The sequence below is a fragment of the Neodiprion virginianus genome, chromosome 2, assembly GCF_021901495.1.
Source record: "Neodiprion virginianus isolate iyNeoVirg1 chromosome 2, iyNeoVirg1.1, whole genome shotgun sequence".
NCBI classification, from domain to species: Eukaryota; Metazoa; Arthropoda; class Insecta; order Hymenoptera; family Diprionidae; genus Neodiprion; species Neodiprion virginianus.
This window is the reverse complement of record NC_060878.1, coordinates 2,146,458-2,168,714: the sequence shown is the minus strand read 5'-3', so window position 1 is coordinate 2,168,714 and position 22,257 is coordinate 2,146,458. Positions and strand designations below refer to the sequence as shown.

The following is a 22,257-nucleotide window of genomic DNA, read 5'->3' as shown; positions in this document are numbered from 1 at the left end:
TTGATCGAAAATGCGCATTGATTATGGTTTCCTCGGAAAAAACGAGAGGCGCTGAAAGACCTTGAGATACGATATTCCAAGATAAACCAAATCGACCGAAGTATAACTAATCCTATTTTTTCTCGGTTTCCAAATGTTACGCAATACATCGATGTCTGTGTTGGCGTATCCAGAATCAGCGAAAATGAAAAATCATCGAAAAAACGTGCGCATAAATGTTAAAAGTACAGTTCTATCATTAGCACTGCACTCTGCATTGTAATTGCATCATGATTGTTGCGAATTCTTGCAGCAGGTGTGGACTATGGACAGATTGGCGCACACGATGTTGGACTTTCAGCGCGCGTCAGGTTGAGGGTTTTACCGCGTTGTCAAAAAGTGCAACACCACAATGTACAGGTAAGATTGTTGCACCTGTTTCACGTCGATTAATCTCTAATATCATAACCAATTATTAACATCGATAAATAATTTCGCAGGCATGGTTATATCGCGAAAATAGCTAGGTTATCAAAATTGAAATATCTTTTTGTCACTGTTCTCTGTCAAAAACCTTCGAAAAGAATTAAATTTAAAGATTTCGAAACGTTTTGCCATTCACTATTCTCTTTTTTCAGTTATAAACGGTTGGTTGAAAGTTGCATTTTGCAAATTGGAAAAAGTTACAAAGTCAAGGCCAATCTGAAGAGAACATTTATGAACCTAGGAAACCAAAATAGGTGCAAAGAATTTGAGGGCAGAAAACTTGTTGGGTAAGGATAGAAAATAGAACATTTAATAAACAGAATTTTTGTTTTCTGAAGCAAGCAACGAAAGTAATACTAATACAACCATTTACCACAGTTTCTCAATGGAGCAGATGTTCAAGGTCGTTGCTGATGTTGGTAACTACAAAACTTTCGTACCATTCTGCAAGAGGTCTGATATAATGTCCAAAAGCGATGGATTCCTGAGCGCAAGTTTGGTCATTGGATTTCCGCCGATAAACGAGAGCTATACCTCAAAAGTGACAATGATACACCCGCGTTTGGTGAAAGCTGAATGCAGTGATGGGAAACTTTTCAACCACTTGAATACGCTGTGGGTATTCAGTCCTGGACTGAAGAACAATGAGCAGACCTGCGTTATAGACTTCTCTCTCTCTTTCGAGTTTAAGTCAGTACTTCATTCTCAGTTGTCGAATTTATTCTTCAACGAGATTGTCAGACAGATGGAAAATGCTTTCATCGAAGAAGCCAAAAAACGGTACGGTAGACCATGCATTAAGGTTGTCAGACTGGAAAGATGATCGCACCGTATCAAAACTGTAAATCGTGCCATAATGTTATATAGGATATTCTGTATATACAAGAAATATATTTAAAAGTAAAGTATTTATTTATTGGTTAAATTACTTATTTCTTCTTTTACCACCCTGATAAGAATCTCTACAAATGAACCTGCTTAGCAGACGAGATTCGCGGTAGGTGAATTTAAATTTCAATCCCTGGGTTGAGATTGGCTAGAAGAAACTTAACCTAATCTCAATTGGGTAGTAGTTCCCCCGTTGAAACTTCCACCTTTCGAATTACCGATAGAAGGAAAAACAAAACAGAAATTTTGCGAATATAATCTCGGCTTTTATCGTTATAATTCTAGAGAATATTGTCTAGAGGTTTTCTAATTCATTCTTATGCATAACCTAACCTAATCGCAATTAAAAAATAGTTCCCGTTCAAACTTCCACGTTTCGAATTAGTGATGAGTGGAAAAACGAAACGGAAACTCCGCGAATATAATATTGCCTTTTATTGTTACAATTCTAGAGAATAGTAGAGGTTTTCTCGTTCATTCTTAGCGTAACTTGCGGCACCGACGATTTAAACGATTATTATCAACACTGTGTGCCGGCGGTGTCGACCGAGATGTCAAATTTGTTTTACGGTCTGATTATAATACTCGGATTCACAGTTTTCAACGCTGAATGTTCGAATGGAGACAGATCAACTTACTACGGAGAATGCCTTCGAAAATGCTACACGATAAACTGCACTACAGGTAGGATATAGTTTGCAGGTTAACCTCAATCAATCGCTTGCTCAGATCCAAATTCAAATCACAAAATTTGGTGTTTCACAATATGTATGCTATATTTGATCACTCATCACTTTCATTGTTAAAATTTCACTTGAAAACCGTCACCCACCGTATTCTTATCAGCATTCGATTGTCTCAGACATGAGCTTCAAGGAAAGCGCACCTCTGGATTTAAGGCTATTATTATGGACATGCGACGACAACTGTCGTCACATTTGCATGTGGAAAACCGTAGACTATTTTGCTTCTCAAGGCTGGAACATTCCTCAATTTTATGGAAAGGTAAGAGTAGAGCAGTCATATTATTTTATACACAAAATCACGACTAACCATGGTGCGTGTTAAATTTCAGTGGCCATTTGCTCGAATGCTGGGCCTACAAGAGCCGGCTTCTGTAATATTTTCCATACTAAACTTCCAAGTGCATTACACGATGTACAAAAAGTTTAAACAGGCTATAAGACCTTCCAATCCTATGAAATTAGCCTGGAGTTACTTTAGCATTGTGAGTTGAGTTACTGGATAATTTTTTTCATGTTTAAATTTGATAATACAATTGATACAGGAGATTAATTTCAGGTGTGCATGAATGGGTGGATCTGGTCTACAGTGTTTCATGCACGTGATAAAACTTTCACAGAAGTGATGGATTATTCTTGCGCATTTGCCATGGTTCTAACTTTTTTATACTGTGTGATGTTACGGTGAGAAAAATTTCTTATCCCATTTAAAAGTAACATGTTATGCAGATTTTTCAATATCGACAAATATCGATTTGTCGATTTATCATTTTGATCACGATTCGTATTTTCCATTGAAAAATTACCTATTTTCGTTTTTTTAGACAATAATCACGTTTTCGTATTTTGATAAAAAATTGCAGCATAGCATTGGAAAACTATAGAGCAGTCATTTTTGTAACTTGCGGATATTTGACCGTACTCTATACACATCTGTCTCATTTATGGTCTGGGAAAATAAATTACGGGTATAATATGAAGTTCAACCTGGCCCTTGGTAATTTTTTTTCTTACTATTGTGAATCTAGTTGCTAAATTCCAGCCAGCAAAGCTAAAACTTGAACGTTTTACAGGACTCCTCACATTCCTCGTGACAATGGCTTGGTGGTATCGCAACCGAAAAGAACTTGAACACGCATCATTGATTGCCTGGTTCAATATTGGGACCGTTTTAGTTACGTTACTAGAAGTTGCCGACTTCCCTCCAATTCTGTGGACACTTGATGCCCATTCCTTATGGCACGCTTCCACCGTACCACTGGCGATACTTTTGTATCGGTAATATTTGCGCACTGCACTTTTTAATATCAAAAAATATTTTTTTTACACTGATAATTTACCTTGAGTAGAATTCATATGCAATATTTTTAACAATAATGTCTCGAGCAAAAGATCTATTTATTTGTGAAAATTTGTCCAATGTTAAATATTGTCGATGATAATTTACACCTGTATTGACTATTCAATCGCGTTTTCAGATTCATCATTCAAGACTGCAAACATTTACAAAAATTGGCAGAGAAGATTTAATTGAATACCGATTGTATTCCGTTAAATAGCGCCGCTATCAGAAGATTGGAACTTGAATCAAAGTTATCATTATTTTGATTAATTCATCTTGGTTACTTTTTTTTTAGAGCAAAAAAGATTTCATGCCCATCACTGAATCGCGACGTTAAACGAGTAACCGAAATTTCGTTCAATTTGGGAAGTTTCAAATTTAACAAGTTTTATTTTTAAATTATTATAAATGACCAGTTATCTTTTAGCGCGACTCTGGCTAATTTAATTCCATATACAGACTTAGAATTTTTGTTTTACTTTCAAAATAAAGTAAAAGCGAGTTAATTAGCTTTAGACATTCTGAATATTAAAAGCATATTTATTAAATATAACAACACAAATCGAGAGTTGTGTCAACTTGAATCTAGGGGAAGTATAAGTTGATGTGTATTTTTTAATAAATTTTTATTACTAGCTATATAATTATATATATATATCTATACTTTTTTTTTATATAGATATCTAAAAGTATGAAATTGGAGCACCATGTGGTAATCGATGATGTGTACCCGGATAAAATTAAGTACAAAAATTTTTAAAATCGTTATATCCAGGATATTAAGATTTGATTGTGGTTAGTGTAGAAATACACTCATGCACGGTGTATAAAAAGTGCTATAGCATATTGCAAAAACACTATTGATTATTTGATTTAATATTAAATTATACTAACAAAAGGTTAAAACAATTCTAATTAAAGCTTAAAACTTCAGAAAAATTCCAAAGTTCAAAGATGCTTATGAAACTTTCCTTTTTTCTTTCCTTTTATCGTACTAAACGATTTGTATAAAAATAATAATTACATGAGTCAAATCACTGGAATGTACTGAAAGTTTGGCTCTAACGATGAAGGTGAAAAAAATTCATTTGCGAATATTGACATGGTATAAATATTGAAACTCATTCGACGAGTGTTTATAGAATTACGTTTCATAAGCATCCACCACTCTTTATCAGCTTATTTTTTGATAAAATTGACAAGATATTATAAAACGTTGTTTTTGTTTGTCAGCGTACAAGCAATACAATATAATATTATTTTGTTACTTCAGCCTATATTTGTTAAAAAAAAAAAAAAAAAAAAAAAAAAAATGAAACCACGAAAACGGTTATTAGACGTTATTAAAATTCTAATTCTAATGTATAAATACAGATGCCAGATATATCAATAACTACGTTTGAACCTTGATCAGCTAGGTGTATTAAGCTATTTGCCAAAAGTTCATTGTCTTGTTGTAAGTAAATACAAGACACGCCACTATCCATGTAATCCTAAAGAATGGAAATATGTACACATTTTTTATTTTGTCCGTTTTATATTGACAGAGTTTTAGCTCTCGACTCTCCGTTGCGCTTATTCCCATAACGCTTTCCAATAACAAATTTATTTCTGCATATTATGACGTAGATGAAAATTGTTCAATTATTCCGATAACTCATTTTGTAATTTATGAATTTTTATTATTTATATGGTGCATGAAGTAGTTAGTTTGGGAAAATATTCGCAGCTGCCTATTGGTTCAAAATTCCATCTACTTTTTAATTACAGTCGGAAACGACCAGTGTGTAAAATATGATTAAGTTATTTTAGTACCGTTAATAATAACCGTGCTGTCACAAATTTGAATTACGTATATAATGTATTATCCTTATGTTCATATGAAAAAGTTGTGCTGATATATACCCTGTACATGTATAAATGCAATTATTAAGTATCGAATATGTATGTTCACACATAACATTGGGTATGAGAGACTGATATACAAAAGTGCGTGTATATTGCTAGTTAATTAAAAGATTAGTGTTTTTTTTTCCCATTAGGGGCCATCCGTAAATTACGTCACACGTTAATGGGGGGGGGGGGGGGGGGGGTCAAAAGCTTTGTGACGTCACATGTTAAAATTTACAATACTAAAACACGAAATTTATATATAAATATTATTTAATACAAATAAGAAAAAAATGAAAATAACTGTTTTCTTTTGATTATTTTTAAATACATGCATAAGTTTTAAAAATTTGTGAAGTCACATCAGGGGGGAGGGGGTTCTAAAAATGTCACAAACTGTTACAAGGACAGGGGGAGTGGTTTAAAAGTTCTAAAATTCGTGTGACGTAATTTATGGATGGCCCCTTATCTAAACTTCTTGATAGTATTTTTATTTTATTTTTTTCTGTTACTTTCTTTGCTAATTATCATTCGCTTCAGGGAATGTTTATCCTATTCCAGAAGTAGTAGTAATATACAATAACTCATGGCAGTGATATGTGTAATATGGTAGTGATTTATTATACTTCCTATTTATATTCACCTAATTCCTGTTAAATTGTGCTCAAAGAAACATATTGCGAAATCTGGAACTCGGCCAAGCAATATCAACGAAGCTCAGAATTCACATAAATTGTTTCATCCGGTTTTGATTGATCGTCAAAGAATTAGAGACGGAATCGATACTATATCATACAATTATCGTCAGAATTGAAAAGCTGAACTTGGATAAGTTCATTCGTTACACATTAACCCATTTTCATATCTTTTATAAGTACAGTTTATACTAGTTTAGTAAAAAGTTGATTAGCTGTGTGGTATTACAAAATATTATAGAATACCAAGTCAAGGAATTATTTTTCTGTAAAAACCATGTGCGCTATTGTTGTAGATACAGAAATAGCTGTATTAATGAATTTTTTTCTTGTTATAACGCTTGAATTTTCGTCGAGTATATAATTATATGTACCACAATTTCGTACATATCACAGTACACGAGTGATGGATCGATATAACAAGGAAATATTTGGCGTTCGCCGTAGTTTAGAATTTTTAGATTTTACAAATATATTGTTTAAAAATCTATAACGAATGTTAATGAATATATCGTAATATTTTTTCAAAACAATGTTATAAACCTGATTCCCTAATTCCTTACATTTTACTCATACACTTGTGATGGTAATTTTCTTCATTTACCACCAAAACTAAAGTACTCTGACGTAGTGTTATGAAATACCTCTCTTGTCAGTCTTACCGCAGTTATCAAACTATCTAAGAGATGTACAGTAATAAAATTTTGTTTTTTTTTAACAAGAACACTTTGTTGTCTCAAATTGAAATACTTATGCATAAATCATTTGTTTGCGTACGAATCGTTTCTAAAGTGTTGTTAATAATAACGCAATTAATTTAAGGCACCGTAGTAATAATTATTATGATTTCATTTGATCTAACACGAATATTTATATTGACAACAGGGCGTGTTTCTCACGAAAAGACTGCTAGTAACTTAAATAAATTCGTCTATTCTCAACGAAGATAGACTCAGTCAAATAAAGATTATATTGTCTATGACATTATTAGTAGTAATAAAACAAGAAAAAAATAATAATTAATTAGGCAGTTATCAAATTTTCATTACTTTGGTCGCATCAGTACTTTTTTAATACTATTTTTCAGCCCTTTCTTCACACGTTACCAATAGTCGATAAAAATATCCTAAATGTTCGGCTCCTTTTTTTTTTTTTTGTCTTTTACTTTCAAATTAAGTAAAATGTAAAGAAGTAGTAATTAATTTTGTACCCAAAAGTTACCTAATGTGAAAATAATAATATACGTATAAAATATATATTATAAATACGTAAAATTTTCCAGAGAAATAAACGAAAAATAATTTTTGTTAAAAAAAAACATATTTAGCCACGCTCAGAAATAGATGAACCAAGAGATTATCATTATCACAATATGCATAATAACAATAGGCTTTAAATATCCTCTTTTTTTATCGCTTTTTTGCTTTCATTTTGTTTGTTTAAATACCAACAATAAAAACGTAACATACATAATCAATAATTCGCTTATACCAATTTTTTAAGGCGTCATTGGAATTGATCTATGAATGATTAGCCGATAATAAAGTGCGACAAAATACTCAAAATTATTTTCAGTATCTTCTCAATAATAATAATAATAATAATAATAAAAATAATAAATTTTCAACATAAGTACCTCAGTGCTTGAACAGTGCTTCGTTCTCCGGGTTATCGTCTCTATGTTTCTCAAGATTACCAGATAGTGTGGGATCGGGCCTGCGTCTCTTGAAGAATCCAAGTTTCCAGAGCACGAGTGTCAGCAGAATAAGAAGTAACAAGCCTGCCACTATAGCCACAATAATTATCCATATCGGCACTGGTTCCGCGTCTTGTTGACCCAGTAAACTTGGATAAGCTATGGTTTCCGCCTAGATAAACAGACGTTGATTTTCCATGTCGATTTACCAGTGAAAATACTGAATGAATGAACGTCTAAGAAGATAAGAATTAGAAAACTTACGACAGCTTCGTCGTCTTTCAGATTTTCCTGTTCTATGACGACGTTAGACGGGATAATTATTCTTGCATTTGATCCAATTCGAACTTCATCCACTCTTGGATAATCTTCGACTAGCGTTGAATTCCAAAGTCTTGAAAACAAAACGAATTTCGTAATAAAAGTTAAATAACTCAAACTCATTTTCAAACTTGTCTATTTGTAATCGACTCGGGTGTTTACCCAAAGTTACAAAACTTACCTGGCCTTAATTGCGATTACTGCTTCTTGATTCCTTTGCAAATTATATATTATGCACTTAATATCGAAACACTTTGCCGTGCTTGCTTTGCAATTCTGTAATAATCATAACAATAAACAATATTTATACCTAATCTGTGATAACATAAGCTCAACTCACATATAGAATTTCTCATCGTTAAGTCTGCGCTACGTTTACACTGTGAATATTCCAAGTTTTTGATAATTTGATAAAAATAAGAACAAAATATACCATAGAGACAATTTGGTGCCTCAGACCATCTTCACCAATCATCGTCTTTGTGTTTATTACTTTTTCAGTGTCTCTACGTCTTCGCATATTACTCGAGCGATTCGTGTAGCCGTTAAGTGGTGAGATAACTGTGGTCGATGGAAAGATAGCGTCCACATCATCGAGACTAAGACTTCCTTGTAATCCTAGCGGATTAACGTCGTGCTCGTAAGGTAATGAACACTGACCACCTCCTGATGCTGTAGTAGATTTAGAGAAAATAGCGCATTATTCGAGAAGGTAAAGTTACATTAAAAAATGGCGAGGTATGAAATTATTACCTTGTACTGTTGGCAATTCTTCCAAATAGAGAAGCCATTTGCCGTGAGGTTTATCATTAGCAACTTCGTAAGGCCAGGATATGTGAACTTCGACGATGTTCACTTTCCACGGACCTTCGTTGAATACTTCGTAAACATGTGACACTTTTGGTCCAACTTCGTGCAGATGTTTTATGGCAGATTCGCCAATTACAAGTCCTCCGTAATACGTTCTTTGTATATTCCTAAAAAGAAACCGTGAAGACATTGTTTAGGACATAATACAGGCACTTTCGAACAAATTCAACACATTTTTTTCAGCAGTAAAAATAGATATATACAGCAACAGTTTTATAAAGGTGATTTTTTTTTTTTTATTTATCCGCCATAGCTTACCCTTGAATGGATAATTCAGCCCTTTTCGAGACAGTGGCTTTCAAAGAAATGGGCTTCTTTTCGATGACCTCTTTTGACGTTGAATTGACAAAAGTTATGAATTCAAGTTGAGACTCGTTGTCCCCGAGCCCTTTAGGGTCAAATCTGACTTGTATGTTCACAGACTGGTTCATTTTGAACGGATTTCCAATTGCGCAGACGACAGTGTTATTGTACAAGTTACAAAGGATCGAATCGTTACTTTTACTAGCAATATAGCTTAGGCTTGGTGAATGGATGATAAAGAGCTGGGCCTCGTAAGCAGATTCTCCAATATTTGTCACGTTTACATCAACGACAACTTCTTCCTTTTCGCCAAGCAATAATTCATAAAAGTTTGGCGCGGTTGATAACGCTATCAAAATGAAAAGCAAAACGTTCAGGTCAAACGGTATTTGATGCAGAAATAATTTGTTTTGATTAATCAATTGACTACAAAGTGATCAACTTACCTGTCAGATTTAACGCTGCTTGAAGCTGAACATTACTTTCACAAATATCATTCGATCCACATTCTTTTTGGAAAGTAGCTTCAAATATTCTCGCAGCTTCCTGCTGATTCAGTATGGGAAAGTTTTTCATTTCAGGCAACGGGGCTCCTTCAACCGGCATAACTGGTTCTTCTTGAATCAATGTGTAATTAAATCTAAACTTTATCGGGGATTGAATGTCACGTGTGTTTTCCTATAAAGATAATTTTGTTAGTACCTCAATTTCCACTTATTTCAAGTACGCAAGTTTTATGTTATATCTCTACAGTCTTACCTTTAGATAAACAGTGTCAGATTGGCAGTGCACCACCCCTTTTGGATCCAGCGTTACTGTACGATTGATAGAACTTGGACGTAGATTGTCATTTTTAAACCAGACTCGAGAAAACTTTCTCACTCCTGAATAAGTTTCTGCTTCTATGTAGTAGTTGAGTCTGAGATTTTGCGTGTCTTCATCTCTGACCAATGACGCGGTTTTGCAGCAGGCTTCGAATGAGAAACTGACAAACGATTGTATCAGTACTTCTCTTCAGATTGTTGGCATCCTTTTTCTGATACTCGTTTTATCGAAACAACTTTTTTACTCACCACGTGTAGTTAGAAGTAGGATCAGCAGGACATCCATGCTTGTTTGGATCTATTGGCGCGATCTTTTCTTGGTAAGTCAAATCTTTATTCTGATATCGAATGTAGGTTGTAATATCGATGATCTTTCGAGACCTGAGGAGGATAACAGCGTTGTCGTCGTAAGCGCCGACTAAAAGATCTGGATATCCATTTTTATCCATGTCAATTCCCCCGCTTAAAGAATACCCAAATGTGCTGAGGGAGGTTGGCATTTGACTCGAATGAATCACCTAGAATCATTATCAAACATTCGATCCAAACGTTAGGAAGTAATACAATACTCTATTCTACATCGAGCAGAATGGGCCGAAAATTTTGGAGACAAACCTGAGATGGAGAAGTGATTAAGCCATCTTTAGACCCAAGGTAGATATAAACTGCCCCCCTGCCTTCGTAAGGCGCTCCAATAGCAATATCTTCGTATCCATCCTTGTTCAGGTCCCCCAAATTGGTCAGAGCAAATCCGAATCTGCAAAAGCGAGATGGAACAGGTTGTATACTTTTCGGCATTTCTAACTCAAAACTGAACACCGCATTACAGTGACGTCTGAACTAACCGTGACTCCTCGCGTCCAATTAACTTGGTTGGTTTGTTGCACTTTTCATTCTTTGTTGCGTTTTTGCACAGCATTGTGTAAACGTAAACTGCCCCACCCTCTGCTTTGTTGAAATAAAACGGTGCAGCTACTACAAGATCTGTGAGGCTGAAAATAGGAGGAAAAAGTGGTGAAACAAATTTCGTTACAATATCTCAACTTGTCAATAAAATTTTCTGTAAATTTTAATTCAATGGTCAAATTACTTGTCTCCATTAACGTCAGCGGACGTTATTTCGTATCCGTAGCTTGAGGCGAATTGCTCGCCATCCAAAATCAAGTCTACGCTCATTTCTTCCTGATTGTGATGTCTTGACAATAGAACCACCTGTCCTGTACCGTTAGATCGGGGTGCGCCAGTGGCGTAGGAAGTGTTTAGACTAAAAAAGTTACCTGCAGCCACGGACATTCCTGTGAAATAATAAAAAACTAATATAGAGAGCCGAAAGGACTAATGCAGGGATTTGGGCCAATCGAATCATCGTGCTCACCCAAGTAGCTATACTTGTTGACGGGAGAAGCGTCCTGCATTGGGGCATGATAGATGGTGCTGTCACGATCCAAAAAATTGTCTGCAATAGTAAAGACAAAAAGGTTTCCTCTCCACGTGTGAGGGCCTGGTGTTCCGATCAGTACGCGGTCTTCTGACGTCAACAATCCGCTAGTACCTGCCTGGCAGTATCCAAACTCCTCGTGAGCTCTATTAATAAGACAAGATAGATTATTAAACATTGGTATCTTTCAGGAATTGTATTCGTTGAAAGGTTGAAAGCGAAGTAGTCTAACTTGTTTGTCCGTCTGCCAGAACAGGGCTTCTTAACATCTTCGAATTCCAATTCCTTAGTCAAAATATAGCAAAGACCTTGACCCCATCGTGAATCTGGCGTTTTGACAATGTAACGATGAGCACAGACCTGAATAGGTAATAAAATACCAATAAATATCTATGCCTGTAGACATTCAATCATTCTTGACCCTGCAGTGGAATTTTTTCTTACTCACCTTTGAAGCTATGGAAAGATTTAAATCAATTTAAACACCTACCATAACTTTGCCGCCAACACCTTGGCTTCTAACAGTCACTCCAAGCCACTGATTGTCTTTTATTTCAGATTCATTATTCGGTGCGACCAAATCTTCGGAATCGGCAACTGAAAGTAATTTATATATTGATAAGTAGTGCCCTTCTCTCTTCTCAACACAAGACCATCATGATGCATCTCCTTTACTCCAGTGCGTTCATATGCTTTAAACTTGCGCCAGTAGCTGTAGCTTATTAGGTACATAAAGTGGAAGTAAAAAATGTTTTTAAATAAACGTATCGTCACAGGAAAGGTTACAGTCAAAATTCGTGAGTTACACAGGATGTCGGGAACTCTATCAGGCCTCTCTATCTTTAGATAAAGTAGGTATGACGAAAAAAAATAATTTAAAACAATTTAATTGGGTCAGTCAGAAAGTGTCGCAATTCTAAATATTAAAAAGTGGACAAAGGAAGCAGCAAAGCTTGGCTGCATAAGAATTGAGCCACTCAAAATATAAGCATGAAAAATTTGTGCAGCATGTTACTTTGGTCCGGCGTAATGTTATTTTTTGTTATTGAACAAGTCAACTCACTAATTATTCAAATAATATTTACCATGCGCGATTAATTGTTAGTTGTTACCAGATATAAATGAGATGTTCACAAAGCATTCTGATTTTGCAATATAATTATTGATTAGCGCATCGAACATGCGTCAAACATTAGGGTCAGACAAAATGGCTAATGAATATGATGACGTAATTTTTCCATATGAAATTCTACTGTATCGAGATGTTAGATCACATTGATTATAATAAAGCTGTATAATTATTAAAGATAGACGATAAGGTATCATTCTAATCACATATATTCAGCACCATGAGAGCTGCAAGACTAACTTCTGTAGTTAGTTGTTATGTTTATTACCGCAATTTCTACACCACAATATTAAATGAAACAAAGAGTAAAAACGAAGCATAGAGATAAAGAATTGGAGATATTGACCGAATATAAATGAAAATGTAAGACACAGTAAAACTAGGCCCTTTTGGTCGTCTCCCAGCTATAAATAAGAAAATGAAATTCTGAACCAACAACCTGTAATTTGATTACAATACCATTTCAGGTATCGCGTCGTTGATCCGAAACAATAATTAAATAACCTATAAACCCTGGAAAAATTCACTTGCCAAAGTCTTCTTCAAGGTTCTCGAACATGCTTCATTTCATCGGCGAACATTGGCGTGCAAAATGAGGTAAAAAATAAAAAGAAAAACGAAGAAAAATTTCTGCAAACATGAATTCTCCAAAAAAATTTTTAAGTAAATAAAGATAAAAATATTTCATTGGCAATCAAATGTTCCTTACTAGTGTCTCATTTCCTTAGAACTCCATTTGTTAACTTACTTGAAGTACTTCGAATTCCTGCTGCTGCCGGGTTGACCAAAACATAATTGTAACATAAATTATTCACAAATAATAGTACCAACATAAAAGATTACAGAGAAAGTTGTTTGATAGATGATAGTAAATGAGAACTAACGAAGATTTGTACGATTATCAATTATCTTATATTAAATTACCGGTTCTTCCGTCAGTAACAACTTGTTCACAATCCAAAGTATTCGTGGTAAGCGGACATTTCCACAGAGCTCCAGATCTGTTCGTTCCAGGCTGACGATTTTGATCCAAAGGAGCGCCAACCAGCATCCTATGTCACAGATAAGAAAAATTGAATTTAAACATTTAAATTGGCATAAAAATTTACAAACATGTTTGTTTATCATGCTTGATTAAATATGGAAAAAGTGAATTGGAATGAGGTACTGATGTGACCGTTTAACAAGAGAAATGAGCGAGTAAGTAAATGTAAGAAACGTGACTCGCTATCATCTAGGAAATAAGAGTCGATACAATCTAAAAAATGCTGACTATTAAGCTTGTCGTATATTCTCAAGGTTTGGTTAAAAAGATCCGCAGAGTAAAAAAATGTGACAAAATCAGTTTAGCAATAATTCACAAATTTTTGAATGACATAACTGAAAGTCGTTATTTGAATATCAGAATACACAAGAGGTGATAACATGTGAGAAAGATGATAACGATAAATAAATTATTGGGTTTCGGATAACTGAAAACGGGGGTAAAATATATTGATAAAATAACAGGAGGAATTTAATCTATTGCGAAGAGTTACGCCGAATATCTGGGACTTACCAACTTGTGGATTTCTGGGAATCATCATCGGAAACGTCTTGGTGTTCGGCTACAGAGTAACCAAAATATGATCCTGCCGAGCCTCGTTTGATAACAGGTATTCGGTACTCCAAATTAAACCCGAAGACATCGCGTGATATCGAGAGGATTAACAGTGTGGATATGAAGTATTTCTGCATTATAAAACTAACAGGAGCTAGTATTAAGTGCCCATAAAAGCAGTAACGCTACTTGCTACTGTCGCCCGTCTGATGCTGCAACAAAAAACACCGTTCCTTCGCCTCAATCGAACGCACACTGATGTTAACTGACCGAATGCATTTACGCACACCATGCCAGCCACCGAGCAGATAGTCTATACATAGATATACCCACGCGGGTACGAAAGGAGTGAATAGACAGAGAAGCTGATTGATAAGAACCCAGCCGCCACTCACAGTGTTGCCAGATCGCTGTCGCACAAGTCTCCTAAGGTAACTGTGAAATCCTCCCAGATTCTCCTAACCCACAAAAAAAAATCCTCCTAAATTTTCTCCTGAACTTTTCGACTGACAAAATGCGACTTCAATTCAAGTTTGTACAGTTTGACGTACATAATTGGCATGTAGAAATAAAATCCATCTTTCAGAATGAGCTGTCTATATATCTAAAATGTTCTACCCTACCAGCAGTTATGGCATTTGCCTTACCGATTGAATCTCAAAACTCTCTCAAGTGGTCGCCTTTTCGCTCACCGTACTTGTCTCACGGAAAAATAACAAATATATCAAGTAAAAATCAGAAAATTGCCCAAATTCTTCCTGAAAAAACATACTTTCGTACATACTTTCTCGCCCATCTTGCCTCCGGAAGTTTCCAATTCCTCCTCCTAAATTTAGCGGGAATTCTTTTAATCTGGCAACACCACGCCGGTTGTTTGTTCAACCGGCAGGGATGACAAATTTTGTTTGCCAATAAATCAAATTTTGTGAAATCCGTGAAGCTGAGTGGGATAACATTGAATATGCGAATGAAATATATTTTCTAGCCAAATCATGTCCGTCGTTATGTCACATTTTGCGAATTATCGAAAACTTGCCGAGCTTTTTGTTTTATTTCTTCTAGGTTACTCGATAGATTTTTAAGGTAATGCCTTACATGCCCTGTCTTACCGATTGAAATTATTCCGATTAGGTTTTAGCATTTATTATGCACACTGACCGTGCTTATTTGAAGTTTTTTTTATTTCCGCTTAGTCATGCAATGCATAAACAAAAATCCGAGCAGCATTTTCGCTCCTCGCTTCATTCGAAAAACTACAACAGCTCCTGGCTGTTGCCGTCGGAGCAAGATTTCAAATTTGTTGAAACCAGCCTGATAACCGGGCAAAGGTGGAGTTTGCTCAATCTATTTGACTTTGCACACTACAGCGGGCGCCAAAGTCCACGTTGATATTCGGATCAGATCTGCATTGTTTTCGTTATTTATAGGCAGTGGCGAGAGTGGGTGGAAGTTATTCGTGGAATCACGGGAGAACACTCGTTATCTGGGGTCCGCCAAAGAATCTACGGAAAATACACATATACAGGAAATGATCTTTGACAGCTGTCAGTCCAAACAAGCAGTAAAGAAGTCCATCCGTTTACACGATCATCAATTCAGAGGGCTATTCCTGGCCACTATTTGTTGAAACGATCGACCGTACAATCATTCTCTACAACAAAATGTAATTCAGATATACCACGGTAAACCTACTCGCCGATGTTTTAACCAGTTTAAACCCCGATAAAATGCCTACCTCAAATTGAGTACAGCCACATTTCAATGAAGCTCATTGATGAGCTACTACTCACTTCGTAGGAGGAACGGAGTAAATATAAAACATATGTCATGTAAGTCAGGCCTCGAATGAAATAGTTTCATTTTTTTCACACAATATTTACAACCCTGAAAAAAAAAACCAAAAAACATCCAACTGGTTATCGTCCTGCTTTTCCATTTCATAATTCACGCTGCACAAATTTGCCGTTCATCAATCACTCTTTGCATTGCATCAGATGTAGACAGACAAAGTATGATATCATCAATGTTTCAAGTTAGAGCTAACTTCAGGCCAAGAGGTTCAGGCTAAAACCTCAGTTTCATTACTAACGCATGACATCATACTTGGCCTCATCATACGTGCTAAAATCAGAAAAATTGACTTCAAACCTTATCGTATCTTCAATTTCTGAGAAGATCAAGTGATGTTGTAATGATGAGTTATAACTGTTTATCACAAACTATGACTACTAGTATTTTCCTGTTATTCATGACCTCATCTGTTCTAAATGGGAAATTCAAAGTAGTAACGACTTAGATTTTTGTCTTCGTCCAGGTTGTACATGATGATGAGAGTCAACTTGAAGACATTGCTGCTTGTCCTCGTTGCCTCTGTTTGCAGTTCTTTATTGACCTTGTGGTACTACTGCGGGTTAAAAAATTCAGATTGGAAATCAACCCTGCAGTACAAAGTGAGTAGACTGATCATCGCGTAATGAAAAAAATTGACAAAATTTTCTCCTTAGTCTGGTACGTCATACAAAATTTTTGTATCTACATAGCACAGTGTACTTGATCGGGCTAGTAATGAACTCCCAGGAAATGAAGAAATCGACTGTTATATCAACGGCGAATATTCTATTGGGTGTCGAAAAGAAGGGGATGAAGTTTACTTGCCATTCTCATTCATCCATAAGTACTTTGAGGTGAGAACAATTGGACTATAGACTGATTAAGGAATGGCAGGAAATGTAGCCAGGTGTAGTCCAAAATTGTATGAGTAGAATCTCCTGCCTTGAAAGTCAACTTAATCCCTTTTCCTTCTCACCAGTTCACCTGAAGCTAAATCACTGAAACACTTGAATTATTTTCAGATATATGGAAAGCTTGCAACATATGACGGTCTACAGAGATTCGAGTGGTCTCACAGCTACTCTAAGCTAGTGAGTCCAAAGGGTAAATACGACCCGCGAGGGGTGTTTATGTACTTTGAGAATTACAATGTTGAGGTTCGAGAAAGAGTAAAGTGTGTGAGCGGAAGTGATGGAGTGCCAATTTCCACTCAATGGGAAAGTCAGGGTTACTATTATCCAACACAGATTGCCCAGTTCGGGCTTTCCCATTACAGTAAGAACCTGACCGAGCCAGAACCACATAAAAAAACAATTGAGGATTCCGATAAGACTCAACAAACTTGGACGGTTCCTCAGGGGTCGGTGGTTTCGAGACAATATGATAAACTGGTCAACAGTTATGTTATGAAATATGCCACTCCAGAAACTAGCAGCTCTGGTATATCACTGAAGTTTGATCACGTGCTTGACCTGGTACTGAAATTGGACTTGTGCACTAAGGACAATGGCAGCGTCACCGTTGTACTTCAATCTAGGGAAAAAAAGGATGTGTATTATCTGCACTATACAACAAGAAACTTAGTTATGCACACTAGAGACAATCATATTTATTATGGAATTGGTTTGTCCAACAACCGTTGGAAGCATCTCACTAGAGATCTAGTAGTTGATTTGCAGAAAGGGCTTAATTTGAATGACAAGACAAAGAAGAAATTGTCACGGTCGAAGCTGAAGGTAACCGATTTTCCAAGTCTGAAATATTCCTCCATTCCTCCTGCTGATATTCCAACCCTAGAATTTGTTATTTCTAATTAAACATCTGTAACAGAAGCTAAGATTGCCTGGTTGAAAAATCTAATCAACAAGGACTACAATTACACTGATTGTGAGGCATCTGGTAGAAACCTTAGCCAAAGTCGTGAATTTAAAAAACCAGATCCAAGGAACCATCAATAAGCACGAAGTTAAGGGTGTACAGACGCGTAGGTAAAAATTGTGCCAGGTCAATCAAAATTGTACAAGCTGTCCTCACTTTCATTTTGAACATCTGTGTAAAATTTGTAAGCGATTGTCTGAACTATACCAGAGTTATTTTATTTCAAATTTCTTGCGATTTTACATTGATTCTTATAGGAAACTGTCAGGCTCAATGTAAAATCGTTAAAAATTAAAAGTGTAATAACTCTGGTATAGTTCAGACAATCGCTTTAAATTTTTACACAAGTGTTTAAAATAGAAGTGAAAACAATTCGTATAATTTTCATTAGCCTAGCACGATTTTGACCTACACGGTTGTACATCCTTAACGTCTTACTTGAACCTCCTAAACACATTTTGGTGTGTGATTTTCAGGCCATCAAAATAATACTTTATGGTTCTGGAATGATTGACAATGTGACACTCTCGACCAGTGAACATATGGAACAATTTTATGACGCTGCTCGTTGGCTTGCTGCTAATCAAAATGTGACTTCAGGGGGTTGGCCCAATCCCGTTAGACGAAAAGTTGCTACTGGAATGGCGACCCTGGAACCTGGATGGTAGTGTTTCCTTAATTGAACTGATTAGACCTAAAAAAAAAGAAACACAATTCAATGTTAATTGCACAATAATTTGACGTTTGCGAAAATATCTAAACCGGCCAATTACCTGACGAATTCATTAGAAAATTTGTAAATTTAACGAATTTCAGGTACTCCAGCATGGGTCAAGGGCACGCCATCTCAGTATTATCCAGAGCTTATTACCATTCTGGCGAGAAAAGATATTTGCAGGCAGCTATCAGAGGCCTACGACCTTTCAGATTGTCTTCTGCGAAAGGCGGAGTGGCTGCTTCTTTTCTTGGTAAATACATTTGGTATGAAGAGTATCCCACGACACCTTCTTCTTTTGTACTTAACGGTTTCATATTCTCACTGCTTGGCTTATACGATTTGAAAACAATAGCATTAGGCAAAGATGCCGACGAAGCATCGGCACTTTTTGACCAAGGTATGGCGTCGCTAAAAAGCATGCTGACACTCTATGATATGGGTTCAAGAACTACTTATGATTTACGTCACTTTACGCTCAGAACCGCGCCAAATTTAGCCAGGTGGGATTATCATGCAATACACGTCAATCAACTTCTATTACTAAGCACGATAGACAACGACCCAATTTTTACCACGACTGCTGAACGTTGGATAGGATATATGAACGGAAAACGTGCCGCACATAACTAGCTCAACCGATATAGTATTATATCATTTCATTTTGCAGTATTCAACATTCTTTTTCCATTATTATTGGCGTATACGTTTTATTGACTCTACTACGCAATCACTCGCAGCTAAACACAATATCACTCAACATGTTAGTTGAATATTACAATTAATTTATATATATTATTTTAGTAATTTTATTTGGCAGAGTTGAATGACCTCTGCATACTACATCAAAAACACCATACCCAATAATGCATTAATGCTTCGTACCACCTATGGACTACTTCATTTCTTTTCTGCGTCTTTAACTTTCACATCGCGACTGTTATCGGCGCGTATTATTTTCATTATTTATATTAAAGAATATTTTTAGACGAAATAGGTGCTTGTCTTTTGTGCTACAAAAGCGTTAGTTTCGTATTTTGACCGTATTATATTTCACCGCTCATAATCTGTGTATCTGACCAATCGTGCTACTCTCAATAACAATCCTTTCTTCATTTTGTAATCAATCTACCAGTCTCATCAACTATGTGTGAACAAAGTTCCGACTAAATGATAGTACGTGACTTAAATCATATGTTCACTTTTCTTAAGACTCTATAATACATGGTATTCATTTCAAATATAAATATTATCTTTTTACTGTCGATCCACTGAGATAGAAAAAAATTCAATCACTCAAAGATGCTCCTTCCAATGTCGAAGAGTGAACTCAAATGACGATTGATCGTAGATACAGGATTTTTGTGAGTGAGAAAACCGAGGCTGTGACCTATTACTTATTATTTTCATTTTGTATTAGTATTCCATAATTTTATGTACAATTGACTGCTGAACTCTTTGAATTGCAAAAATATGATAGAAACAATTGTAGAGTAATGGAATTCTGACGGTTTTTCGTTTTGCTGCCTAAAAAGATAATCAGTTATCACTTTAATATTATACTATGTTTATATGATTTCGGAATGTGAATTGTATAGATGTAGACCATAAAATTGTACAAAATATGCCACACATATGAGCTTTATGAATCCAACATGTGGATGTTATAATTTATATATATATATATATATATATATATATATATATATATATATATTTTATTTATTCAACGCATAAACATTGAGATTGACGTTACTGATTAAAAAAATTTTGAAGATTTCCATGTATTGCATCTATGGAACGCCTTAAAAATTTTGGATGTAAATCTATAATTTATTCCAAATTACTAAACGGAACGATTCAAATCAAGTGTTTCAAACGATTTTTATTGCATCTAATTTTTTTCTCAGTTGTTACTGAAAAGTTACTCAATACTCGATTGATATTCAAATTCTTTTATATACTCTCCGTTTATCAAGAATTAATGCGTTCAATCCAATGTATTATACATATAAGTAGTTAAATTTACTTGAGTGAAAATGTGTTTGAGAAAGTATAAATACATAAAATTCATGGTTAAAATTTTACCAAATTGTAAATTTGAAAATAACATGGTATAGAATGCTTAAATCCACTATGCATAAGTGGAGAAATATTAATTCCTGATTTAAGTAGAAACTTGTTACGATAAAAAAATTCAGTTGCAGTCAGGCACATTGTAGTTCTTGTGATGAAATTTACATCAATAGATGTAAACGTAATTAAGTGCAATGTATAATCATAGAAGCAAGTCTACCTATATTTTAGCCGACTGTAGCAGTTTCTAGGTACAAAATAGTGTGTGACATTATTTAATTAATAAGCGCAACTTTAGGAAATGCTTGTTGCACATAATTCCAGCAGTGTTTGGATCAAATATAAATGAGACCGGAGTATTTACATGTACGATAAGACCTTCGTCTCATTTGTATTTTATTTGGCATCCCCAGTTCGTTTTGCCCGGTAAACTTGTGTAGATATAGAAAGTAGATAGACGCGAACGGGCATATTCTATACTCGACGAAGGTATAGAAAATACTTTAGATTTTTAATGTAAAAGTAGTAACTTTCTACGAAAGTGTAAAACAAGGCTTATTGTACTTTATTCGTTACGTTATGTAATTATTTTTCTATTCACCGACTACTGTTAAAAATGAATCAATATCTTGTAATACTATTTATAATTAGATAGATTGATAACCTAATGAAACAGGGTAGATTTTAGTGATAATGCGATTACATAGATCTTGTAGGTATTTTTTTTAGTATGAACTCTAGATATTCAAATATGTTATTGCAGAATACTGAAATTCTTCGCTCGTTTTATTTATAACTCTGTAACACTTTATTGTGTCTTTATTACACTTTGAGGATATTATAGATATGGAATTTTCATTCATTACTCTGCAATAATATAGTATACTTTTTCACTGATTGCAATACTTTTGTAACTTTTATATAAGATTCAGTTTTACTTACCGGCAATCAGTTGGTAGTTGAGATGAGAATAAATATGAATATATAAAAATTATAACACACTAACACTAACACTAACACTGTCTACACTCTCTGGCATAAAGACTTATTTCTTATGTATCAACGATGATATTATGTTTGATAATTGTAAATATTGTAAGTTCAACAATTAAAAAATAAACTCAAACTGCATTAAAAATATTTGACACACTTTAACGGGCTTTGTGAAAAAATGTGAAACTTATACCGAAAACAGAACTTTGAATGATATTAGGTAATAAAATGGTTCTATAACAGAATTTCTCCAAGTACGAACTTATTTGTACCATTGGCTTTCAGTAATTAAGAAAATCTTTGCGTGAGGTAGCAGATATTTTTCACATTCCAAACACACTTCTTTAGGTTTCTGTACAATCATAGTTTAACAAATAGTTTATATATATTTAACTTTTGTCAAATTTATAATCCGGTAACTAGCTGCCCGTAAGAGATTAAAAAATTTGAATTCTAATCAGACTTTGAGACCAAATATGTAATTAGTATCAGTTAGTCAATATGATGTACAAAAAGAAAACACGATTTGCACAATTCACTAATTCAATGTTGCCATATATC

The 22,257-nt window shown here is 34.9% G+C and overlaps 4 protein-coding genes across 8 annotated transcripts; 3 read left to right on the top strand and 1 right to left on the bottom strand.

Annotated features, from left to right (window-relative positions):
• Positions 1-55: 55 nt before the first annotated feature.
• Positions 56-1,390, top strand: LOC124298281 (coenzyme Q-binding protein COQ10 homolog B, mitochondrial). Of its 2 annotated transcripts, none has more exons than XM_046750087.1 (4): positions 56-205; positions 296-399; positions 618-752; positions 844-1,390. In XM_046750087.1, exons 2-4 carry the CDS (start codon positions 392-394, stop codon positions 1,286-1,288), a joined length of 588 nt encoding a protein of 195 aa, XP_046606043.1. In that variant the 5' UTR covers positions 56-205; positions 296-391; the 3' UTR covers positions 1,289-1,390. The 2 variants fall into 2 exon arrangements, with proteins under 2 accessions (XP_046606043.1, XP_046606044.1); XM_046750088.1 differs by having other exon boundaries at positions 64-205; positions 293-399.
• Positions 1,391-1,502: 112 nt separating this feature from the next.
• On the top strand, positions 1,503-5,312 carry LOC124298276 (post-GPI attachment to proteins factor 3). Of its 2 annotated transcripts, none has more exons than XM_046750076.1 (7): positions 1,503-2,037; positions 2,216-2,358; positions 2,429-2,581; positions 2,656-2,780; positions 2,960-3,093; positions 3,170-3,374; positions 3,575-5,312. In XM_046750076.1, the coding sequence occupies exons 1-7, from the start codon at positions 1,905-1,907 to the stop codon at positions 3,624-3,626; spliced, it is 945 nt and encodes a 314-aa protein (XP_046606032.1). In that variant the 5' UTR covers positions 1,503-1,904; the 3' UTR covers positions 3,627-5,312. The 2 variants fall into 2 exon arrangements, with proteins under 2 accessions (XP_046606032.1, XP_046606033.1); XM_046750077.1 differs by having other exon boundaries at positions 1,938-2,037; positions 2,200-2,358.
• On the bottom strand, positions 4,048-16,370 carry LOC124298254 (integrin alpha-PS1). Of its 3 annotated transcripts, none has more exons than XM_046750034.1 (19): positions 14,163-14,502; positions 13,529-13,656; positions 13,353-13,376; positions 11,966-12,072; positions 11,708-11,835; positions 11,413-11,621; positions 11,128-11,332; positions 10,883-11,029; positions 10,653-10,794; positions 10,287-10,555; positions 9,973-10,198; positions 9,660-9,891; positions 9,169-9,562; positions 8,794-9,017; positions 8,474-8,712; positions 8,222-8,316; positions 7,984-8,113; positions 7,660-7,891; positions 4,048-4,931 (listed from the first exon to the last, which is right to left on the bottom strand). In XM_046750034.1, the coding sequence occupies exons 1-18, from the start codon at positions 14,339-14,341 to the stop codon at positions 7,661-7,663; spliced, it is 3,309 nt and encodes a 1,102-aa protein (XP_046605990.1). In that variant the 5' UTR covers positions 14,342-14,502; the 3' UTR covers positions 4,048-4,931; position 7,660. The 3 variants fall into 3 exon arrangements, with proteins under 3 accessions (XP_046605990.1, XP_046605989.1, XP_046605991.1); XM_046750033.1 differs by lacking the exon at positions 4,048-4,931 and adding an exon at positions 16,353-16,370 and having other exon boundaries at positions 4,968-7,891; positions 14,163-14,416; XM_046750035.1 differs by lacking the exons at positions 4,048-4,931; positions 13,353-13,376 and having other exon boundaries at positions 4,968-7,891.
• On the top strand, positions 15,594-22,224 carry LOC124298264 (D-glucuronyl C5-epimerase B). Its single transcript, XM_046750053.1, has 6 exons — positions 15,594-16,033; positions 16,519-16,654; positions 16,745-16,888; positions 17,057-17,770; positions 18,389-18,576; positions 18,729-22,224. Coding segments are annotated over exons 1-6 (1,716 nt in total). The 5' UTR covers positions 15,594-16,031; the 3' UTR covers positions 19,261-22,224.
• The last annotated feature ends 33 nt before the right edge of the window (positions 22,225-22,257 follow it).